The sequence below is a fragment of the Brachionichthys hirsutus genome, chromosome 23, assembly GCF_040956055.1.
Source record: "Brachionichthys hirsutus isolate HB-005 chromosome 23, CSIRO-AGI_Bhir_v1, whole genome shotgun sequence".
Taxonomy (NCBI): domain Eukaryota; kingdom Metazoa; phylum Chordata; class Actinopteri; order Lophiiformes; family Brachionichthyidae; genus Brachionichthys; species Brachionichthys hirsutus.
Window position 1 is genome coordinate 1,671,031 of NC_090919.1, and position 21,579 is coordinate 1,692,609.

At 55.9% G+C, this 21,579-nt stretch overlaps 3 protein-coding genes across 3 annotated transcripts in view; all 3 read right to left on the minus strand.

Annotated features, from left to right (window-relative positions):
- The window catches only part of neurl4 (neuralized E3 ubiquitin protein ligase 4), a 7,800-nt gene extending 425 nt beyond the window's left edge, over positions 1 to 7,375 (minus strand). The window contains 23 exon segments of the mRNA XM_068756075.1: positions 3 to 149; positions 226 to 393; positions 481 to 633; positions 714 to 812; positions 884 to 1,102; positions 1,184 to 1,329; positions 1,423 to 1,551; positions 1,633 to 1,695; positions 1,698 to 1,801; positions 1,885 to 1,963; positions 2,055 to 2,131; positions 2,222 to 2,432; positions 2,511 to 2,673; positions 2,773 to 2,858; positions 2,950 to 3,131; positions 3,221 to 3,494; positions 3,566 to 3,638; positions 3,718 to 3,806; positions 3,900 to 4,011; positions 4,084 to 4,478; positions 4,560 to 4,625; positions 4,714 to 5,242; positions 7,206 to 7,375. Of these exon segments, the coding sequence (XP_068612176.1) occupies positions 3 to 149; positions 226 to 393; positions 481 to 633; positions 714 to 812; positions 884 to 1,102; positions 1,184 to 1,329; positions 1,423 to 1,551; positions 1,633 to 1,695; positions 1,698 to 1,801; positions 1,885 to 1,963; positions 2,055 to 2,131; positions 2,222 to 2,432; positions 2,511 to 2,673; positions 2,773 to 2,858; positions 2,950 to 3,131; positions 3,221 to 3,494; positions 3,566 to 3,638; positions 3,718 to 3,806; positions 3,900 to 4,011; positions 4,084 to 4,478; positions 4,560 to 4,625; positions 4,714 to 5,242; positions 7,206 to 7,370 (3,729 nt within the window). The 5' untranslated portion in view covers positions 7,371 to 7,375.
- Positions 7,376 to 7,628: 253 nt separating this feature from the next.
- Positions 7,629 to 10,743, minus strand: shbg (sex hormone-binding globulin). The gene is made up of 8 exons (XM_068755869.1): positions 10,627 to 10,743; positions 9,870 to 9,967; positions 9,582 to 9,771; positions 9,315 to 9,476; positions 9,042 to 9,198; positions 8,730 to 8,866; positions 8,423 to 8,627; positions 7,629 to 8,332 (listed from the first exon to the last, which is right to left on the minus strand). Exons 1-8 carry the CDS (start codon positions 10,726 to 10,728, stop codon positions 8,199 to 8,201), a joined length of 1,185 nt encoding a protein of 394 aa, XP_068611970.1. The 5' UTR covers positions 10,729 to 10,743; the 3' UTR covers positions 7,629 to 8,198.
- A 756-nt stretch (positions 10,744 to 11,499) lies between these two features.
- Positions 11,500 to 19,966, minus strand: zbtb4 (zinc finger and BTB domain containing 4). Its single transcript, XM_068756076.1, has one exon. It carries the CDS (start codon positions 19,964 to 19,966, stop codon positions 14,531 to 14,533), a length of 5,436 nt encoding a protein of 1,811 aa, XP_068612177.1. The 3' UTR covers positions 11,500 to 14,530.
- Positions 19,967 to 21,579: the final 1,613 nt, after the last annotated feature.

A 21,579-nucleotide genomic window follows, 5' to 3' on the forward strand; every position in this document is an offset into this window, starting at 1 on the left:
TTGTGGAAGACGGCGTCTCGCTGCAGCAGCCAGGTGGAGCGTTTCAGACAGCACGCCGTGGAGGGGAAGTTGAGCCGGTCGGGGGAGTGGCCTATCACCCCTAGCGACAGCGACGACGTCCACGAGGGGTTCAGCCGGTCGATCTGAAACTGGCTCAGGAGAGAAGGCGTTAGGGGCCCCTGAAACGGGAACGCCGGGAACGCCGACGCGAGCGCTCGGGCTCACCTGGAACAGCCGCCGGCGTTCCAGCGGCCGCGCCGTGACCAGCAGGCCCTGGTTGTAGCTGGACACTCGGGCCGCCGTCCGGTTCTGGTTGGACAGCTGGATGTTTTTGCCGTGGTTTTCCAGGAACGCGGCCGCGGCGGGCGCCGGCGCGCACGGCTCGGGATCGACCTGAAGCGCCAAAAGGAGACGGACGGACGGAGCGTCTGAGACTCGAGCGTCTTCCTAGCAAGCCCCGCCCCGCGCCCCCCCGCCTACCTCTCTGACGGGCGTCCCGTCCTCCTCGCCGTCGCTGCAGCTGCCCGAGGACACCGAGAGCGTCTTCACGCTTTCCGTGTCGTCCGTCGGCGAGGAGCTCACGACGGACACGGCCGATATCCGCCCGTACAAGTCCAGAACCGCGTAGACGTTCTGCGGGGGGGGGGAGGGGGGGAACCAGGGGGGTCAGCCGTCGGCCCGCCGGGCCTCTTTGCGCGTGTCGGCAGCGTTACCTTGGCGACCGCCGTCGCCGCGGGTCCCATGTCTTCCCCGTCGATGAAGACGTGCATGGTGTCGTCGCCGCACCGCTTCACGCCGACGCGGTTCCCGTACTGAGGAATGAAGGAACGATTCAGCGGACGCACGAGACGCCGCGGCGGCGGCGAGGGGGGGCGTGGCTCACCGACAGCCGGTCCAATGAGCAGCCGTAGTTCTGCCGCTGCAGCACGCCGTTGCGCCGGACCTCCGAGCCGCAGAGCAGCCAGGTGACCTTGGCGCGGAGCTGCGGGAGGGAGGGGCAGAGACCCGCCAGCGGGCAGGACGGCAGGTCGGCGGGCGCCAGCGTGGTCAGGCCGACGTGCAGCGAGCCGCACCACTGCTCGTCCACCTTGTCGACCCTCACCTGCAGGGGGGCGGAGACTAAAGGGGTCAACCCCGGTGCGTTTCAAAGGCGACCGTGTTCGACGCGGCGCCGCCCCTTCACCTCGAACAGCTCGTCCGCCTTCAGCTCCTTGGCGCTGAACACGACGCCGTGGGCGTAACCTCCGACCCGGATGGCCTGGCAGCCCTGCCCGACCAGAACCACGTTCTTACCGTGTTTACCGTGCAGCCGGTGGGCGACGCCCGCCACTGCGGGAAGAGGAAACGCCGAGGCGGAGCCGTGAGCCGAGATATTTCACTTCCTTTAAAAATCCCCCCCCCCCCCCCCTCCGCTGACCGTACCTGGCGATTGGACGGGGAAGCTCTTTTCGGTGGCGTTGCTGGTGGCGAGGCTGTTGTCCAACGGGACGGAGGCGCTGGTGATGGACACCTGGACACACTGGCCGTACAGGTCGACCACGGCGTACAAGTCTGGGGGAGACGGGGGCGTTAGCTCACCGGGGGAGGGGGGGGGCACACACACGCCGCGCTCACATCTCAGCGCTCCTTTACCCGGCGGCAGGCCGGCGCAGGCCACGCCCTGGTCCACGCCGTTGATGTAGTAGTGGAGGTCGCGCTGGCCGCGCGCATCATGCCGATCCGCGAGCCCGTGGTCACGGAGTCCAGGTCGCAGCCGTAGTTGTGCCGCATCGTGTGCCCGTCCTGCATGATGGCGGTCCCGCTGCGGGGGGGGGGGGAGGGGCATCCGTTCAACTCGTTCCATCATCATCATCATCATCATCATCATCGTCATCCTGGCTCTACCTGAGCATCCAGGTGTCGTAGTCGATGTCGGTCATCGTGTTGGGGAACTCGAGCTCGTCCGGCTTGATGGCCGTCACGCCTAGAGGGGGGGGGGGGGCGGAGTCATCAGAGCCGAGCCGCAAAAAGGCGACCAATCAGGACGTGAGAGAGGCGGGGCTCGAACACAACACCTGCTTCTATGGACCCCGACCAGCGGTCCACCATCTTCTGAATAACGATCTCAAACAGCTCCCCTTCTCGAAGGCACCTGCAAAAAAAGAGGCCCCCCCCCGGTTTAAAACCCAGCGGGGTCGCCGTGACAACGGGCCGGAACGGCGAGCCCTCCCGACTCGCTCACCTGTTGGAGATGACGATGGCGTCGTTGAACTCGCTGCGGCAGTTCTGGCGCAGCGCCGTGCGCCCCCCGTTGGCGATGACGGCGTTGGTGCCGTGCAGGTGGTGGAAACGCAGGTCGTTGGTGGCGCCGGCCCCGCCCACGGAGGAGGGGCTCCCGGGGGACAGGGCGACGGGGCCCTCTGAGCCGTCCTCTGGGAGAGGAGGGAGGTCGGCTAACGAAAGGACGAGAGTGAGCGAGAAACGAAAGGCGCGTCTCTCTCTCTCTCGCTCTCTCTCTCTCTCTCTCTCACCCAGGTCGTCCATGATGGTGGCCTGCGCCGCCTGGCCGTAGAGGTCGACCACGGCGTACACGCTGGGCGGGACGTTCCAAGCCGCCGGGCCCTGAGCCACGCCGTTCACGAAGAAGTGGAGGCTGCCGTCTTCTTTCCTGACGACGCCCACCGTGTCGCCTGCCTGCAAGACGAGGAAACGGGTTCGCAAAACGGGCGCGGCAAAGCGAAACGGTCGGCGCCGCTACGGCGAGGATGAGCGAGGACCCCCCCCCCCCCCCACCTTAAGCCGGTCCAGGTTGTGGCCGTACTCGTCCAGGATGGTCGTCCCGTTGTGCATGACGCCGTTCCCGGTCATCATCCAAGTCCCTGGAAAACAAAAAAAACATGGCGGCACTTAGCGTAGCACGCATCGCTAACGCCTCGTTCAAACGCCGTCAGGGCGTCTCGGCGTCCCCACCCGAGCGCAGGTTGGTCATGGTGGAGGGCAGCTGCAGGTACGCCGGGTTGTGCGTGGTGACGCCGATTTCGATGGAGCCCGCCCACTTGTCCACCATCTTGTCGATGCGGACCTGGAACGCCTCGTTGGGGCGCAGCGGCCGGCCGCTCAGCACCACGCCGTGGTTGAAGTCGTCCGTGGCGCTGAAACCGACAACGAGCGAGCCCTTCGTGGATTTCACAAGCAACCGCCCGGAAACCCGGCGAAGGGGAAACTCCGGAGGCGGACTCACTGCGGCCGCAACGCCGTCCGGCCGTCGCTGATGATGGCGGCTTTCTGGCCGCAGTTGGCGTGGAAGAGCAGCCGGTCGGAAGCCTCCGGGTCCGGAGCGAGGCAGAGGGCGGGCCTGGGCCGGCCGGCGTCCGGCGACAGGGCCCTCATGATGGCGTTGTTGCGGCGGAGGCGCTCGCTGTGGCTGTGGTTGTGCACGATGGTGACTTTCACCGCCATGCCGTAGAGGTCGACCACGCCGTAGACCACGCCGGGGGTCTGGGCCGCCGCCACGCCTGGAGAATCAGAACCTTCAGCGACGTCACTCGCGGCGCCGCGGCGCCATCACGGCGTCTCGCCCTCTCACCTTGGTCGATGCCGTTGATGTAGAAGTGCAGCGCGCCGCTGGCTTTGCGCGTCAACCCGATGTGGTCGCCCTCCTGGTGGATGCGAAGGGTTAACAGAGGTGCTAATAAAACACGGAGGGGCGGGGCCGGGGGGGGGGGCGTGGCCACGCACCTGAAGCTCGTCCAGGCTGAATTCGCAGTATTCCCGGCGGGTTCCCTTCCCGTTGGTCAGGATCCCGCAGCCGCTCATCATGATCGTACCTGGAACAGACGGGACAACGTGGCGCCGGGCTGAACTCCTCCCACCGGGGCCTCGCACCCCCCACCCTCCCCCCCCCCCCCGCCGGGCTTTACCTGAGCGCAGGTTGGTCATCGTCGCCGGGTAGTCCAGATTATTGGGATTGTGCGTCGTCACGCCGATCTCGATGGAGCCCGACCATTTGTCCACCAGCTTATCGATGCGGATCTGAAAGACGGAGACGTCCTGAACTCGGCTCGCCTTCGGGCGGCGAGACGCGGCGCCCGAGCGCCGGATTACCTCGAACGTCTCGTTGTGGCGGAGCGGCCGGTTGGTCATCACCACGCCGTTGTTGAACTCGTCCAGCGGCCGCCGCCGCTCCGCCGTCTTGTTGTTGTTGCTCAGTTTGATCAGCGTGCCGCACTTCTCGTGGAAGAGCAGCGCGTCATTGGTCGTCGTTCCGCCCGTCACGAACCCCGGCCCCGCCCCTCCGTGACCCGGACTGTTGTTCGGATTGTCGCTCTCTGCGTCTCCTCCTCCTCCTCCTCCACTGCTGCTGCTGCCTCCCCTGTCGTTTCTGGTGTAGGACTCCGTTCCTGTATTCCCGCCTCCTCCTCCTCCTCCCTCGTCCTCGGATCGATAAAAAGATACTATTGCTTTGTTGAACACGTCGAAGAGCTGGTGCTCTGTTAAAACTGAACAGAGAAACACGGGGAGACGTCAGCAGCGGCGCGGCGCGGCGTGGCGCCCGGCGGCCCATCGGACGGCGTCCTTACCGCCGTCGGGCTCCAGGTTGTTGGGGAACTTGTCCGGTCGGCTGCGGCTGCGGCTCAGTTCAGGCACTGAGGAGGAGAAGAGAGAGAACAGAGCGTGAGGAGGAGGAGCCGAGAAAACAGAAAGGACGAAAGCAGCGCGTCGCTGAAAGGGAACCTTCGTCTCCGTTCGTTGCCGCCGCATCCATCAGCGCCGCCATCGCTGCATCCTCTCGGACCCCGCACACCACCACTTCCTCCTCCTCCTCCTCCTCCTCCTCCTCCTCTTCTTCTTCTTCATCCTCCGATTCCTCCTCCTCCTGCTCCTGCTCGATTGTCTCTTTCTCCGTTGAGGGCGGCGGCGGCTCACAACTCACGACCGTCACTTGAGTGCACTTCCCGTACAGGTCCACCACCGCCCAGAGCCGGGGCGGCAAGCCGCTGGCGGCGGCGCCGCAGTCCTGCCCGTTGACCCAGAGGTGCAGCTCGCCGCGGGAGCTCCGCTGAATGCCCACCCGGTCGCCCTCGGCCAGCTGGTCGAGGTCTCGGCCGTACTCCTCCAGGACCGAGCGGCCGTCACGCAGCACCGAGCAGCCCGACACGATCCAGGAGCCGCCCTTGAGGCCCGTGGCGCTGCTGGGGAAGTCCAGGGCGGCGGGGTCCAGCGCCGTCACGCCAATCTCGATGGAGCCGCTCCACGAGTTCACCTGGGGAGAAACGCCGTGGTTTCATTTCCCCCTCGACCTTCGCGCGCTTCCAGAACCTCGTGTTGCGTCTGCAGCTACGATTACACGGCGATCTGGTTATATTTAGCCGCGCTTTTAGGAGCGCTTCTCTGAGAATAAAGGAAAAAGAACAGAGACAGGAAGGAAGTGAAAGTAGCCGTCGGTGCCGCTAACGCTTTAGCATCCGGGCAGATCTTCGTGTCGATCGTCCAAAACGGAATTATAAACCCGCCGCCGCGCGACTCGCCAGAAAACAATCACAGCTAACATTCCATATCCTGGCTCCTCCTCCTCTCTGTTTAGCGAGAGGAACCCAGATGTGGTTGCCCCGGCGACGCTTAGATCCCAACTCTCGGTTTTCCACGACGGATCCGAGGCCGGGAAAAATGCAAAACAAAGCGTTTCGCTGCAAAAGTCCTTTTGCCTTTGCGCGACATTGAAATCGTATCGCGTAACAACAACAGCCGAGATATCAGCTTCTTTTTTTTGGGGGGGGGGGGGGGGGGCATGCCGTGCCTCCATGATAGGAACGACAGTGTGCAGCATCAGCGAACGTCAAACTAGCAACTCTTTAGAAGCTGAGGAGAGTCATTGGTTGAGGACAGGCAGCCATTATCAATCTGGCTGCTCGGTGATGGAATACTATTGATTTTTTTAGATGAGCGATGGACGTCGTGACAGAGCAGGAGTAGATCTTTCTGGACACGGTGCTGGGGGTGTGTGTGTGTGTGTGTGTGCGTGTGTGTGTGGCCCAGTCGGCACTGGTGCAGAACCCAGAAGGGTTGCAGGCCGCAGAGGGCGAGGCCATTTCAACAGACCGGAGCGCCGATGCTGATAAGAACTGAATGTAAACGCGGCGCGGCAGCCATTGATACGATACGCCAGAAACGCAGCCTGCACTCAGGCCGAAGAATTAGACACATTATGAATGGATTTTATTCCTATCGGAAATCTATAATTTAATATTATCTAGTTTATTACAGGTTTATAAGATCCTGTTGATGCCAGATTGTGGTTTTGACAGTTGAAGACACAGTTTTAGAGCAAAAGCGCGCCTTAACTTCTGAATGAGTTCTACCAGGACGATCTTCCATGTTGACATGGGCCCCGCAGGACTACGCATGGGGGTGTCACACGTCACTTCCGGTACCCAGGATAACCACGCCTTCCTCGTCTTTGAAAACAAAGCGGGGTTTTTTTTTTTGCACTGTTTTTTCATCTTTTTTTCCATTTGCTTTAAACTACCAATAAACTCTTGGTAATAAAACAAAACGTTATAACGTTATAATAAACAACAACAACACGGCTTCACGACTTTTAGGTGCGGCTCTGAGCCTTACAGCAGCTGGTAAACAAATGATTTATTATTTAGGGCCATTGTTTTCACCGGCGCGCGCCTCCAGAAAGCCCGGAAGTGAGTGAAAGTGCCCGTATGATGAAGCCCATCGGCAATTAGCCTTCAAGGCAAGTCACTGGCTCCCGACTATTTAAAAAAAAAAAAAACTGAACAGAGTTACATTAAACCAGATCAGGCGAATTTTACGGGGAGTAAATAAACAAAAATAAACATAAACACGCGACAGAACCCACAAAAAAAAAGCACCTTCAAAAATAGCTGCACACAGCCGGGCTACTTGCTAGCGGCTCATTAGCATAGCCGACCGCAACAGGGCAACATGAACATGTTATCGTTAGCTTAATGGTGATTTTTGGGGTCAACCACACAGATATGTGTCTAAGAAATGCCACAAAATAGACAAAATGGACAAAATATATCTGACATGGGGATGCAATTCATTCCTGGATAATGGTTTCAACCGTGGTGGCTGTCAAACCGTGTCCGGGGCAGGAACAGCCAGTCACTGCGGACAGAAAGTAGACCCGTTGGCCCGGCGTCGCCGCGGCTCTCACCCCCCCGCTCGGCGGCGGGCCTGTGGCCGTTTACCTTCTTGTCAATGCGGACAGTGAAGACGTCCCGGTCCTCGAGCGGCTCCTTGCTGAGCACAAGCCCATGGTTGAACTCCTGGATCGGCTGGTTACGTCGGGCGGTTCGGTTCGAGTTCGACAGGCCGATGAGCTTTCCGCTCCGCGGATGCAGCTCCGCCGCCATCTTCAAGTGGGCAGCCAGTATCACGACATTCGAGCTTTGCGACAGTGCCGTACAGCAAATCGGTGCTCTCGTTGTTTTCGTATTTTATTTTTGTCAAAACATTTTTTTTTTTTTTTTTTTTTTACTTTAGCCAGTTAATATTGCACCCACTGATTGATATGTGCGCAAAATGTAAATATTTTTCACTTTATTGGGTAAACACATTTAAAGGCTTTAAATGACGGGTAAGAAAGACAACAATTAATTAATAAACACTTAATTATTTTGAGAAGGGCTGTCAAAAAATAATTTACATGGACAAAAGTGTGATTTTCTTTTGTTTACATTATTCCACGTTTGCTTTGTTTACCGCAGTTCTGCACCAGTCAAAGACGTTCTCTAACTAACCACTAGAGGGCGCAGAATCCACGTGTTATATTTGGAATATATTTGACTCAGTACTTCATCGTGTACCTCAGTACTTAACGTGTATTTCATTTTTATTTGCGGTGTTTAAATCTCCCATTTGGCTTTTATTTTTGCCTTAAATACAGCACGTAGGATAACAATGACTTCTCACAAATTAATAATCGGGCAATGGCAGAGATCTTTTCTTTTTACAACGTATTCATTCTTTCTTTTTATGTCCACATTTTAAAAAATAAATGTGACTTTTAGTCAGCCAACAACAAAAAAAAAAATGGCTGCCAGGGTACCTTTATGATCGGTAGAGGGTTCCGAATCTTGACGCAGTTTTCACTTTTACCGTTCACTTTTTATGTAATTTAGGCCCAACGGAAGCGAGTCCGAACATCTAGTCCACATTCTGCGCATGGCTTCTTTCTTGTTCTATGCGGGGCAGCTGTGAGAAGAGACTGACGTGTGTTTCACTCCTAAATCCAGGTCCAAGTCTCTCCCTTGGACCTTGATCTTCTCCAGACATCCTGTTAAGAACTGGGAGCCGACGTTGTCCTCGCCCTCACCTGAAAAGTGGAAAATACACGTAAATCCATTCTCCATATAAATAATATACGACCTTAAATAAAACCTGTGTTTTGGTTGTGTAATCTTACCGAGGAGGCCTCCGATGGCGAGGCGACCTTCTCTCCACACAGTCAAATAACCAGGGTGACTCGTTGGACTGACAGGCAACTTAGTGATCTTTGATTCATCTCCATCTTGATGCAATCGCAGGGAATCCGCTTGAAAAATGACCAGCAGCTTCTTGAACGTGGCGTTCATGCTCAGTTTGTCTTTGCCGAACGTGAGCGTGACCTCCTGCAAACCCGAGACCGGAATGGAGAAATGACATTGGGTGGTGTTCAAGCGTTTGACTCGGCGGCACACTGATGGATCTCAAAAATGTACGCGCACGCATACCTTTGTGTTATTATTGGCGACTAAAGCGAACATTAGCTCTTGTCCGGGAGCCCTGATGCTCAAAACCGTTCCATCCATCCGGCTGAAATCTCCCTGCAGCTCGGCCTTGACCCCGAGTCTCACCTCAAAGGAGAAAACTGCAGCAGATGGAAGGAGAGACGCGCAGAAACATTGAGGATTCGCGTCTAAGGTTGCAAAAGTCTCTACAGAGAAATCTTGCATCGATCGTAGCTTGATCAAAGCAGAACAGGATTGGAGCTTAAGGTGAGTCAGAATGTACGCAATAGCAAGAAGGACGCGCCCCCCCCCCACCTGAGGTGTTCCAGAAGGCGAAGCCGGTGCCGGGGAAGTAGCTGCCTGGCTGCACGTTCTGATAGCAGGGCTGGAGCTCCTCTATCTCCGTCTCCCAGGGGATGCTGAGGTTCAGCCACCTTCCTTCCCGTAAGCAGCCATCTATCTTCGGATCGAACTACGGCAAAGTGATCAATGACGCATTTAGCGGGATGAACTAAATCGTTGGACGACAAGGGGGGGGGCAATGTTTCGGCGCTGAGGCCGCCAGCAGGGCGTTTAAACGCAGCGTACCTGGACGATCATCCTCTCGTTGTCGATCAGGATCCCGCCGAGGGCCAGCCGGAGCTCGCCTGACTCGACCTCCTCGGCATTCTGGGACTGCATTCCCACCACCAGCTGATCGGCGCTGTCCACCTCCAGAATCACAAACTTCCCCTGGTTGCTCACCTCCATCTTTGCGGCAGAAGGAAGCAGCATTGCAGGACAAGGTCACCGATTGGTCACTGATCCATCGATCCATCCATCTATCGATCTGCTCCGGCTACAGCGTGAACTCACTGTGTGCCATTTCCCGTCGTTGAGTTTGGGGCCTCCGGCGACGCTGATCTGAACGTCCCCTCTGGAGATCTGCATCACAGGGGCGCCGTCTATCAGGGACAGGACAAACCAGTCCCCGCCTCTTTTGGTGTCCCCGTAGAAAATGGCACCTTCTGGGTCAAACGTGCGGAACTGAAAGGACGATTTGATGCTGCAGAAACAAATGAGAATCAATTGCAATTGATTGACCCCTCACATTTGACGTGAAGGCAGGGGAAGCACCGCCTCCTCGTCTGGACGAGGACGCACCTGGTGATGTCACTGAGGTTGACTGTTGTGTGGATCAGCGGCCTCCAGGTGTCTCTGTCCTGGCCGAGGTAGATGGTCGCCCCGCCCGACACTTCCTTCTGGAAGACACAAACTCCTTCAGCAAGTCTTTATCCCGTGAAGCTATAACGGTGGTCAACAAAAACAACAAAAGAAAAACCCCCGAAGGTTTATTTCGGAATATTTGTCTTCCCACGGACTGAGCAAAGTTCTAAGTCTAGGCGAGTCGTTGGGGCTCGCGGGGATCCTCCTTCTCGACGGCGTCTGAACCGCAGGAGTTTAGAGCGATTGTTTTTTTAACTACGTTTCATCCAACCCGGATCTTTCAACAACAAAAATCTAGAATACATTGAATGAATCAAGACATTTTTATGCTGCTAAATCTATTTGTGGAGTCGCTCTGAGACACATCCCATATCTGCTCCTCGCCGAGGAGGATCGTGTTGGCCTTCTCCAAAATTCACATTTAGCTAAAATAGTTTCAGGCTCCTTTATGAAAGCGGCAGATCGGTTTTTAGATTCTCTATTTTTACTTCCAATATATAAAATCAGAGAGGCAACTTCTTTTTTGGACATTTTGAATATTCCACAAGCTACCATGCCTTTTTTCAGGGTATCAATGGAAACATTTTCTTTTTAATGTTACTCTCTTGCATCACCAACATTATTTTTTTAGCTCACGAGATGGAGATCAGACGCGTCAACACGTCCCCCCCCCTGCTTCACACCTGGGACCTACCTTGCCCCCCCTGCTCGCCTGCGCCTCGGCTCGCCGCCCCAGCTGGTTGAAGCTCAAAGCGAGCAGCAGCCCTCCCGTCAAAGCGTTCCAAATCCCGGCCATCCTTCCCCGGAGTCTCCCGAGCCCCTGGGCGGTCCTGCAGGTTTGAAGCGGTGGCGTCCGCTTGGCTCGCCGTCCCGGGGTCCAGAGGTCAGCCGTGCCAGGGCCAGTTCAGGTTATTGATCCCCCCCCCCCCCCCCCCACACACACACACACACACAAACACCGCAGCCTGTCCTCCCCGTCCCCGAGTGGACCGGAAGAGGGGGCAGGAGCCTGGCCGCTGATGCGTGTTTACCCATGACACACCGTGGGGCCTGAGTTAGTGTGGGGGCTGCAGGGCAAAGGGGAGAAGAGGAGGAGGAGGAGGAGGAAGAGGAGAGCTGAGCTTCACGTCACTCCTGACAGAACGCTCTTTCCAGGAACACCCCGGAGAATTCAAGGAAAAGTCCATCAGGCAGGAATAAATCAGCCCGAATGGTCAGACGCACCAAAAAATACAGAAGAGGAATGTGGTTGCGCTAAATTTCTGGAGAATTGTGTCATTTCTCTGAATGAAATCATTGATATTCAGTTTTTTTGGTTGGGGGGGGGGGGGGTCAAGCAGGATGGACATCCGGTCCTGATGCTGCCTGGAGGTCAGGACTAACTTTTAGAACATTGTGTTGCATCATCAAAAAATAAGAATGCCTTCTGTGGTTAAATAAAAAAAAAAAAAAAGGGGGGGGGGGGGGGGGCATGGAATGAGCAACCGAAAACTCCCCATTATAAAGAAAAGACCAGAATAAAAAACAAAGCGACAACCGGAGAAACGGGAGACCAGACTCGAGCGGATTTCATTGGGTCATCAGGTTAATACTTTATTTTGTTTGATTGCAGCAAAAAGAGAAAGAAAGGGAGACGGAGACAGGGAGGGGGGGGGGAGAGAGAGAGAAGGAGAGAGAGGAGGAGAATGTTGGAAAAAGGAGACTACAGACTTTGGGAGAGCTGTGGCTACAAGCCTTCGTATCAAATCTAAAGACAAAGTCATCAGGCAACATTAAAACATCTTCTTCTTTCTTTTTTTTTTTTTTTTTTGAAAAATAACATGAACATATTTTGCGGGTTCTATATGGCACAGTATTACCCTAAATGTTATACACGATACCAAAAAAACAGTTTAGCCACACCCCCTACATCTATGAACCGCTTCATCGCAAAACAAAGCCGCGAGAGATCCATCTCCAAAAATTATCGTCGCATCCATTTTAACTTACTCAAATTTCTTATGCCGTAAGGCAGGCCAAAGCCGGCAGAGCCGCGTCGCCCTGGAGACCAGTCTGTTTTCTTTCTATTAAATATCAAAGCAGAGGCACATTCATTTGAAACAAAACATACAGTAAATAGTCATATATTAACCACCAGATTTCCAGTCCAGTCACTACAATATGTTGAATTTGCATGCTTTTTTGGTCTGTAATGATAAACCATGACGGCAAACTATGGCATAAGAAATTATGCAAAAAAAAAAAAAAACACCGACGTGTCCGTCTACAGGAATGGCTTGAGATAGTTATATCAGAGACAGCAAGGCTTCGTTTTTTTTTTTTACTTTACACTGAAACTAACCCACAGAAAGGTGTCGAGGAACACAGAAAGTAGAGCAGGCGGGCGGCCCTTATATTGCCGAGGGGTTTGCTGCTTAGGCCGATTTACAGTATTTTGGTTTTCCGTATTCACGCAGTCATTCGCAAAAGGCTTGTAACCACACCCGAGGGATCGCTGGTGCGCCCCCCCAGCCTACTGTCGGTCACACTTTTATTTTTGACACACACACACACACACACACACAGTATGTTCTTCATTCAGAGGAGATGCAGTGTGCGAGTGGGGGGGGGGGGGGAGAATTCAACAGCTCCTAAATTGTGACAGTGGCGGCTAGCTTTGTGGAATATTTATAGTGAATAAATTGTTTTTTTAAATAAAGTACTAAAGAGAGATGAAGAGGCTGGAAAATATAAAAGAAGTTAAATAAAAATAAGGAAGCAAGTGTTGCTCATGCTCGGTGGATACAGAACCCAAGTTTACTGACTGCTGCTAGGACTACTGTACTGTATAATATGCATACCAAATGTTTATACGGTTTCCTTAACAGGTTATTGGTGTCCAAACAGAAATCATAAAAAAAAAAACCCAACTCTACCATTAATGCAGCTGTACTTCATTAACCTTGTGACTAAATGTACATTCAGATTTTATTTTTTTTTACTACCCCTTTTCCACTAAAGCCGTTTCCAATCTGGTAAGAGCTAAACAAACATAAACAAACAACAGAACAAACACATAAAGATAACATTACATGTAAAAAAAAAAAAAAAAGAACGCTCCAGGAGGGCACCTATGGAGAAATCAGCCGCCGCGCCTTTTCCTACCTCGACACTGGACAAAAGGGGAAATAGTTCAGCCTATTTCCAACCCCCCCCCCCCCCTCGCCGCCAGCTGGGGAGCAGCAAAACACTTTAGGTCCCCAAAGTCATTTCTGTCAGGCTTTCTGACTCCGAGTCCAAACGCTTTGTGCCCGTATATTTCTTTTCCTATCCAGAAATAACTCAATACCCTGAAACCATTTTTTCCTTCCTTTCTATTACTTTTTTCCTCTTCCTGGCGCCGGAACCGGAGCTTTTTTTCCTCTTCCAATCAAAGAGGATAAAAAAAAAAAAAAAAAAGGCTACACAGGATGAAGGCTGATTGTTTTTTTTTTATTCTTTTCCTTGTTTTTTTTTTTTCTTGACGTGAAGGAAATGAGATGAAGAAACAGAAGTGCAACGATCTACCGGCCTTTTAATTCTTACCCAGTGGTCAGCTACATATCCAAAGCAGCTACGAGTGTAGCGACCACCGCTAAATTCTAAATTTTTGTGCACATAAAAAGGTATAAACTATGGTAAAACGCTATAAAGATCCTACAGTGTCTTCCGCCGCCGGGTTCGATGAGACATCCAGAAGCTCAGACCTTCGACTCCTTAATGATTTGGATATGATAAATCGCTTCTACACATCGACCTACAGTAGCTATTCCAACGAGAGAAGGAACGCTGTGTCTCACAGGGAATGATCTAGCCATTCACGCACGCACACACGCGCACACACACACACACTTTCACAGATACCCAGCGCTACCTGCTCTTAAGCCCGCCCCCCTGCATGCATACCTACATACATGTGCATGCTCCAATAGAACTTTCGTGGACAGTTTGACAGGATGCGCCTGCATTCACATTCGTTCTTACAAACATATGCAAGGTTTCAGCTGCTTAATGCGCCACCGCCGACTCTTTTGAGTAAAGACTATTCGGGTCTCGTCCCTTTTTTTTCTTTTTTTTTTTTTTTTTAAACTTGCCCACACACAAGCTTTCCCTGAAGAGCGTTTATCCTCCTTATGCGGCGGCTATAAAGGGAAGCAGACTGAACTAAGTTTTCCCACGCAACACCCCCCCCCCCCCCCCCCTATAAGCAGTTCTTATTGTTATAGATAATATAATGAGTCAGAGAAGGAAGATCGATCAAGCTCTAGAAGTAGAAGACACTAACAGCGAGACAGGAGAGACACCGGGAGAAGTGAGCGAGAGCAGGATCGGGGAGTAATGATACGTTGCGATAATAATGGCCTCCCTCCCCGTTCCTTTGCTCCTTCTCCTTTCAATACACTCCTGATTTAATGCCTAGCTCTGATCTCTAGCGAGTTAAAGAAGAGAGGCGGGGAGGGGGGGGGTACTGTGAATGTATTTAGTGGCCCAGTGAGCAACAACACCTCCCACTCCCGTCCTAACCAGACCAGCCCCCCCCCCCCCCCGTTGAACTATAATCCCTATAGTGCTTCTGTGTCCTACGGTTTGCCGCTGCTGTCCCGTTGCTTTTTGCCGCCTCCGCCGCCGCCGTAGAGTCCGGGATTCGCCAGGAGCGAGTGGGGGGCGGCGCCCATGTAGGGTCCAGCGGCGGCTGCGTAGTTGAAGATGGCGGGCAGGAAAGGCAGCGGCTCCACTTTGTCCCCTCCAGGCGCCATCATGTTCAGAGCCACGGGAAGAGCCGCCAGATTGTAGGGGTAGGCCAGCAGCTGGGGCCCGTAGAGCAGGTGGTAAGGGTCCGGATAAAACGGCAGCTTAGCCAGGTCACCGCCGTTGGGGACAATCATTTTCCCCAGTGGGCCAAAGGGAAGCGTTCCAGCAGGATAGGAGGACAGGAGTAGACTTTCCTCCTGTTTCTTGCCAGAGCGGTAGCCGTCTGGCGCGGCTACGGGCGGCGGATAGTTCTGGACAGGATAGCCCGTTGGGGTGGCGTCTCCTTGCTGGGAATCTCTGGAAGAAACGGTGTTCCGATGCGCCACTTCAGGTGCTTGGGCGGTCCGGGGGAGCAGCAGAGCGTGGGCGGAGGGGCGGGGGGCACCCGCGCCAGCTGCTCCAGTGGGCAGCGTGAGCCTGTCGAGTCCTTGGGGACTGGAACGGACCTGGCGGGCGGCCTGGGCCAAGAGTCCAATGGTTGAGGGGGAGTGGCAGGGGGACTTGGTGGCGTGCATGTGTGGAGAAGGTCCATTCATAGTGGTTTGGGTGAGGATATGCTGGGGGGACGGTACGGGGCTCAAAGGCTCCTCTTTCGGGACCAAAAGAGAATTCTGTTCCCTGGGGGCTTGTGCAACTCGACTCAACTTCTGGACCACCCCTATCTCCTTTTCTCTCTCTTTTGCCCTTTCCCTTTCTCTCTGTCTCTCAAACTCCCTCTCTTTTGCCCTTTGCCTCTCTAGCTCCCTCTCCCTGGCTCGAATGGAGGACATGGTCAAGTCTTGTGCCTCGTTGGGGGATGGACTCCTGGACAAGGAGCGAACGCTAAGATCTTGGACCAGAGTCGTCTTCTCGTAACCAGCGTTTACAAAAATACCCCTCCCGCCCTGTTTCTCCCTGTCCGCGAAGACCCCATCGCGTTGCACTAACCCTCCCTCGGAGATTAGAGCCGTCGTCATGGAAACAGGAGGAGCGGCGGCGGTTATTCTGGTCTGTGACATCATGGGCACATTTGGAGAGGTGCCGGAGGATGTCGCGACGTGCACAGGGCTGGCCTTCCTGTGGGTCTGGCTCGAGTTCTTTTTGCTGGGGGAGCGGAAGTCCAGACATTCCGATCCGTTCATGACTAGAACGCTCTGGAGAGCAGAGGGCGCGGCAGGCGTGGATTCGTGTTGCGTCGGCGTGAGGCTAACTGGATTTACTACCGGGGGGCTTGAATTCTGCGGGCTCGGCTCCCTCTCTGGAACTGCGTGTTGAGGCTGCGTCACTTCGGGTTGACCGCTGGATTCTGACACCTGAAGCTCATCCGCCGCCTCACTGCCACGCTGCTCGTGTTGCCGTGGCGCCGAAGAGTCAGCCGCTTGTCCGTCCGGTGTTGAATAACTGATAACCGAGACAGAAAGCGCGCTGGGAACCGGTCCCTCTTCCGTCTCCCCGTGTCCGCTAACGGCGTTAGCAACGGTTTCTGTTGTTTTTGGCGCCGAGTCTTTATCTTCGTTCTCCCTCTCTGGGGAGCTGCTCAACTCGTGGCGTCGGATATGGCGCGTTAGCGCCGATGAGGTCTTGCAGACCTTATGACACTGCGGACAGGTGTGCCGCGACAACGCTCTTCTGCTCAGGCGACTTGGGCTAGAATTGCTCCCTAGCGAACCAGCTTGCCCCCCCTTTTCTTCGTCGTACTTGGCGACGTCCGGCACCGATTTGACCCCGAGCCCTTCAGCCGGCTCACCAGCTACCATTTTCGGCGGCGCGGGGGGAGCCTCGGTCGGCCTGGGATGCTGCGCTCGCTGGTGGTCTTCCAGCTTATCCCTGGAAGGGAATGTCGCTCGGCAAAAGAGGCACACGAACTCCAGCAGATGGCTCAGCTCGTGTTTGTCTCGCTTCCTGGGGCTGGAGAACCAGCGGCCACATGTGCCGCACTCTGCCGCGTTCCCATTGGTCCACGGCCGCCTCTTTATTCCCGTAGGAGCCACCGAGGCAGACGCGGGAGTCTTAGGAGAGCAGAGGGGATTGGCGGAAGCCTCAACTTGTTCTGCTGCATCTTTATGGTTCTCTTTTAACGGGGCAGGTAGAGAGCCTTTCTTTTCCCTCTCCCCCTCGTCACGGTTTGCTTTGGACTCTTTTCCCGCCTCCTCGGACTTCCAGTCGTCTCCCTCGTCTTGCGATTTGTCTGCGTCTTTGGCGACGTGGTTCTTGAGCCTCTCTGCCCTCCTCCTCAGCCGGATGGAGCGCTTGAACTTCAGCTTCCTCTGCCAGATCTTGACCCTCTGCAGGTGCGCTTGGGTCTTTCTCTTGGGCTTGTAGGAGTAGTAGGGCCGCCACAAGTTATCTTGCGTGTCCTGGTCGCTCTCCAGCTCGCGCACCTCCCGACGGAAGTAGTACTCCCTCACCTCATCGGGGGATTCGGAGCTCTTCGTTGCGGCCTCCTCCACCTCCTCTTCCTCACTTTCTCCTCTCTCCTCATTCACGCTGGCTTTGCGGTGGAGGCGGTGTTTATGGTGATGGTGGTGGGAGTGAGCGTTGCGCGCTTCCTTGGCTTCCCGGACGGAAGAGGTTTCACTCCGTTTGACTTTGGGGGGGGACAGGCTCTTGTCCCTCCTCAGATCCGTTTCGGAGATGCTGCGCTTCACTATAGCTTCCTCGCCGATGCGTACGGTAATCTGGCACAGCGGCCCCGCCTCTTTGGCCTGCGACCCTACAGATGCCGACGGGTGCTTTGGGTTGGAGACGTCACTTCTGCCGTGGGACTTGCGAGACTTGTGGAATAGTTTGCCCGCGTCTGCATCCTGCCTACTTCCGGAGTGCTCCTCCCTCGTGTCCGAACTCTCTCTTGACCTCTTTCTGTGGTTTTCTGCGCTCTCTCTTTGTACTTTGACTGACCGGGAACTTCCCTTGTGCGAAGCCTGGCTGTTGCCGTTTTCAGGGGAGGGGTGTTGAACTGGGGCTTCTTCACTCGCGGCGGTGACCTGGTTGCTATGCACGATGACGGTGGATGACACCGCCGTGCCGTGAACTATGACGGAGGGTTTTGCGTGGCCATATGTGATGACAGAAGGCATGCTCGTTTCCGCGCCCCTCGCGCTCTTGGGAGTTTTGGTTTTACCGCTACTAGACATTTTGAAGCCGCTACCGCCTCGCCCCTGTTCAAAGTCTCGGGCCTCGCCGCCGTCGTGCTTTCTCACTTGGGTCGCGTCAGATTGGGGGAGGTGCGTTAGCGCGGCGGGGTCTCTTTGCTCCCCAGCGACGGACACAGGGAAGCCATCGGGGAAAGTATCTGGGTCGGGCTTCACACTGTGGGGGTGGGCCCCACTGATGAGACTTTGCAGGTCCCCAGAGGCGAGAGCACAACCCAGGCCGGGCAAGGAGAGGGAAGGAGTTTCAGCCGGCGACAGGAGCAGTCCGTTGTGCAAGCCGTCATTGTAGGTCTTGTAGGGTCTCTTCTGGGAGCGCATGGGGAGGAGACGGTAGAGCTTCAGGGCATTCGCTTTCTGCTTGTAGCCCCCGTTGGCCGTCTTCTCGCTGGAAATGAGACTGGGATTAATCCCGTGAATGGCCTTCTGGTGCGTTTTGAGGTTGTAGTACGTGGCGAAGGCGTCCCAGCAGAAGATGCATTGGTAGCGCCGCTCTCCCGTGTGCCACACCTCGTGCTTCGTGCGATACTCGGCGAGGGCGAAGACTTTGTCACAGTAGTGGCACGGATACCTGCGCCGCCACGAGTGCACGTTCGAGTGCCGCTTCAGGCTGGATAAAGTCATGTAGGAGCGCTCGCACACGGAGCAGAAGTAAATGACATTGCCATCCACCACCTTCACAAAATGGTGCTCATCGCCCTCGAGCAGCTCCGTGGCTGCCGCATCATCGCCTTGGATACGTGCCAGGAGGCTCCGTGCCTTCTTCCCGGGCCGCGCCTTACTGATGTCTGCGTCTCCGACGATCACTCCCCCCTCTATTCTCACCTCCCCGTCCTCCAGCGGCTCCACCTTCGGCTGCACGGCGAGAGAGGGCGGGCCCATGCTGCTGGAGGGTAGGCCCGGCGCCCTGCAGGAGGTCTCGTGGGATTGCAGCCTCTTGCTGTGGATGAAGACCTTCCCGCAGTAACGGCAGCCGAGGGAGCGGCTGCCGCGATGCAGCCGCATGTGGACCGTCAGGGAGGAGGCCGAGCTGAAAAGCCGGTGGCACACGCCGCAGATCAGCTCGGGCTTCAGGTCGTCGGTAGGGGAGTAAGAGGACGAGTGGGGAGGTGCGGTAAGACCCTCGGATGGGGGAGGAGGTGGTGGCGGTAAGGGGGGAGGGAGGTGGAGGGTGGGTGGGTGAAGACTCGGTCCGTGGGGGCTTCCCAGCTTCCCAGCTGGTCGTCCTGTTATTTTCTCTCTCTTCTCCGCGTCGCCGTTTCTCTGAAAGGCTGCCGAACTCAGATTAAAGAGGATCTGGGTGGTCTTCGAGGGGGCGGCGGTACCGTTGGACAGCCTGTGCCTCTCATCCCATCCGTCACCGCCGTAACCGCCGCCCAAAGGCCCGCTGGAGGACCTCGGGGGCGACATGGGATACTGAGTCTCTGGATTAAATCTGGAGCACTTCTGAGGAGGCAGAGATTTTATGTCCTTCCGGATAAGCGCGTGAACGGACATGGGAGACGAGGAGGAGGAGGAGGAGGAGGACGGCGAGGCGGACGGGGAGCCGTCGCGCCTCTGGGGCTTGAAAGGCCTGTGCTTGACGTCCGTGGTGGCGTCCAGTTTCCACAGCGACGCTTCGTCTGAACTCCTGGAGGGGGGCTGTCGCCGGTGGGGGGAAGCGCAGGACGAGGAAGCGCCGTGACAGTGACTCGGAGATGTCAGCGAGGCCGGAAGGGGGGCGGCGCTAAGCGGGAAGCTTAGCGTGATCTTTGCATTTTTAGGTCCGTCGGCCATATCCTCCAGCCGGTCCTCCGTCATGGCCTCGACCCGACCGCCGTGCCTTTTCCCCTTCATCTCCAGATGCCCTTCCTCCTCTTCTCCGGGCTGGGAGGCCGCTCGAAGAGACTGGGCCGGCCTTTTGACCTTGCTCGAGCAGAAGCTGGCGGATGGGTGTGGCCGCGAGGAGGCCCGGACCGGGCGGAGGGCGTCTGCAGCCACCAGCGGCGGCGGCGGCGGGGAAGACAAAGGCGACGCCTGCTGAGTCTGGCGGCACGCACTGAGGGGAGGTAGCCCGGCAGCCAGGCGCTGTTCGCTCAGACGCGACTGAGTCAGGCCCGCGTGGAGGGGATCCCACACCTTCTCACCGGACACCATGACCAGCCCCCGATATCTGGAAGAGAAAGCAGAAAGGACGTATTCCTGTCAAAAAAATAAAACACACCATAGAAAGTGCCCAACATTTAAACTGAAAATAAAGAATTTACATTCAACACAAAAAGGCTTTGCAGCCACGGCGCTCGTGGAACACTTTTGAGAAACGGAAAAGAAAACTGAATGCCCGAGCAATGCTGAACTCTCCACAGCTCCGCCAGCAATGGGTGAGCGAAAGGAGGGAGGGAGGGAGAGGGTATGTGGGGGGGGGGTGAATCCGCAGCAGTGCTGGGTTAGATTTCAGCGTGCCACAACCGAGCCTTTAGAAAGGCATTCCAGAGATCCATCCCTCTTGGCTGTGACAAAAACATTCCCCGTGCCTAATTGGAAGGCGCGCTCGACTTAATCAAGATTCAGAAAGCGGTCGAGTTGGATCCGCGGTCCTCACGCATGTAAAAAAAAAAAAATAATAATCCCGGCTATCTCGCCATTTGAGCAAATGCCTTGTTAGCCATTCCCGGCAGCGGCGAGACGGACTCCAACCATTAATCTTTGCGAAGGCAAAGTCGAGGAGGGGAGGAAGGAAACGGAGGAAGAGGAGAAGGGAGGGCGGTTCCACGCTTGTGCACGGGGAAGGGGTGGTTTTTCCTGCTCCCTGCATCCGGTGCAATCTCACCTAAGCTGCAGGAGATGAGCGACGAGGCTATTCGCGTTTCCATAGCGATTCCGCCGCCGTCCTCTCGCAAATGACTCCGTACGCGAGGAAGACGTTCGCCGTTCTTACTCATTTGAAATTAATCCGTTTTGTTGAGGTCTGCGGAAAAGGAGACGAACCGGGAGAGGTGGTGGTGGGGGGGGGGACGCCATAAGGCCAGAAAAGTCCTCAGTCATGCTTTTCTTCCTGCGTTTTCAAGCAGCCGGGAAGGCAGGCCCGCTGTAAAATTCCACAGGCAGCCCGGAACAGGCAGAAACTAGGTCAGCACTGTTATTGCAGAGGGAAGAGGAGGGAGAGCGTGAAAGGGTGATAGAGGGAGCGAGGAAGAGTGAGGGAGAGTGAGGGGTTAGTGACAGACCGGAGAGACGGGAGCGGAAACACGCAGACGCGCCGCCACGCACACGCCGTCACGTGCGCATGAGCTAAAAGCTGCTCAAAATGGAAACGACGTTCAAAAAGCAGAAGGCGAGGACGCAGGTGGAGTGACGTACAGGCGGGCTGAATAATGCAAGGGTGGTTCGGGCTTGTTTTGCAACTGCGGGGGGGGGTGGGTGAGGGGCGGGGGGGGGGGGGGTGCAAAAGCAGTTTAAGCCCATTACAGAGGCGCTGCGACTCGAAGCGGCGAGGCCCGCCATGTTTTTCTGCTCTGCATCGACGAGCGATCGGAAGCGCCAGGCGGCTACAAGTGGGCGGACGCGCCGAGAGAGAGAGAGAGAGAGAGAGAGAGAGTCAAAGCGAAACATTTCACCATCTCATCGAGCAGGAAAATGCGTATAACGCCCCCCCCCTTCATCTCCCCGTGACGCACGCAGCACCAGCGGTGCCTGCGAGACAAGCCCGTCTGGCTGTGACGGCCAGCTTTTTAGCACGCTTTAGACGCACGCGGAGCGCCGCGTGCACA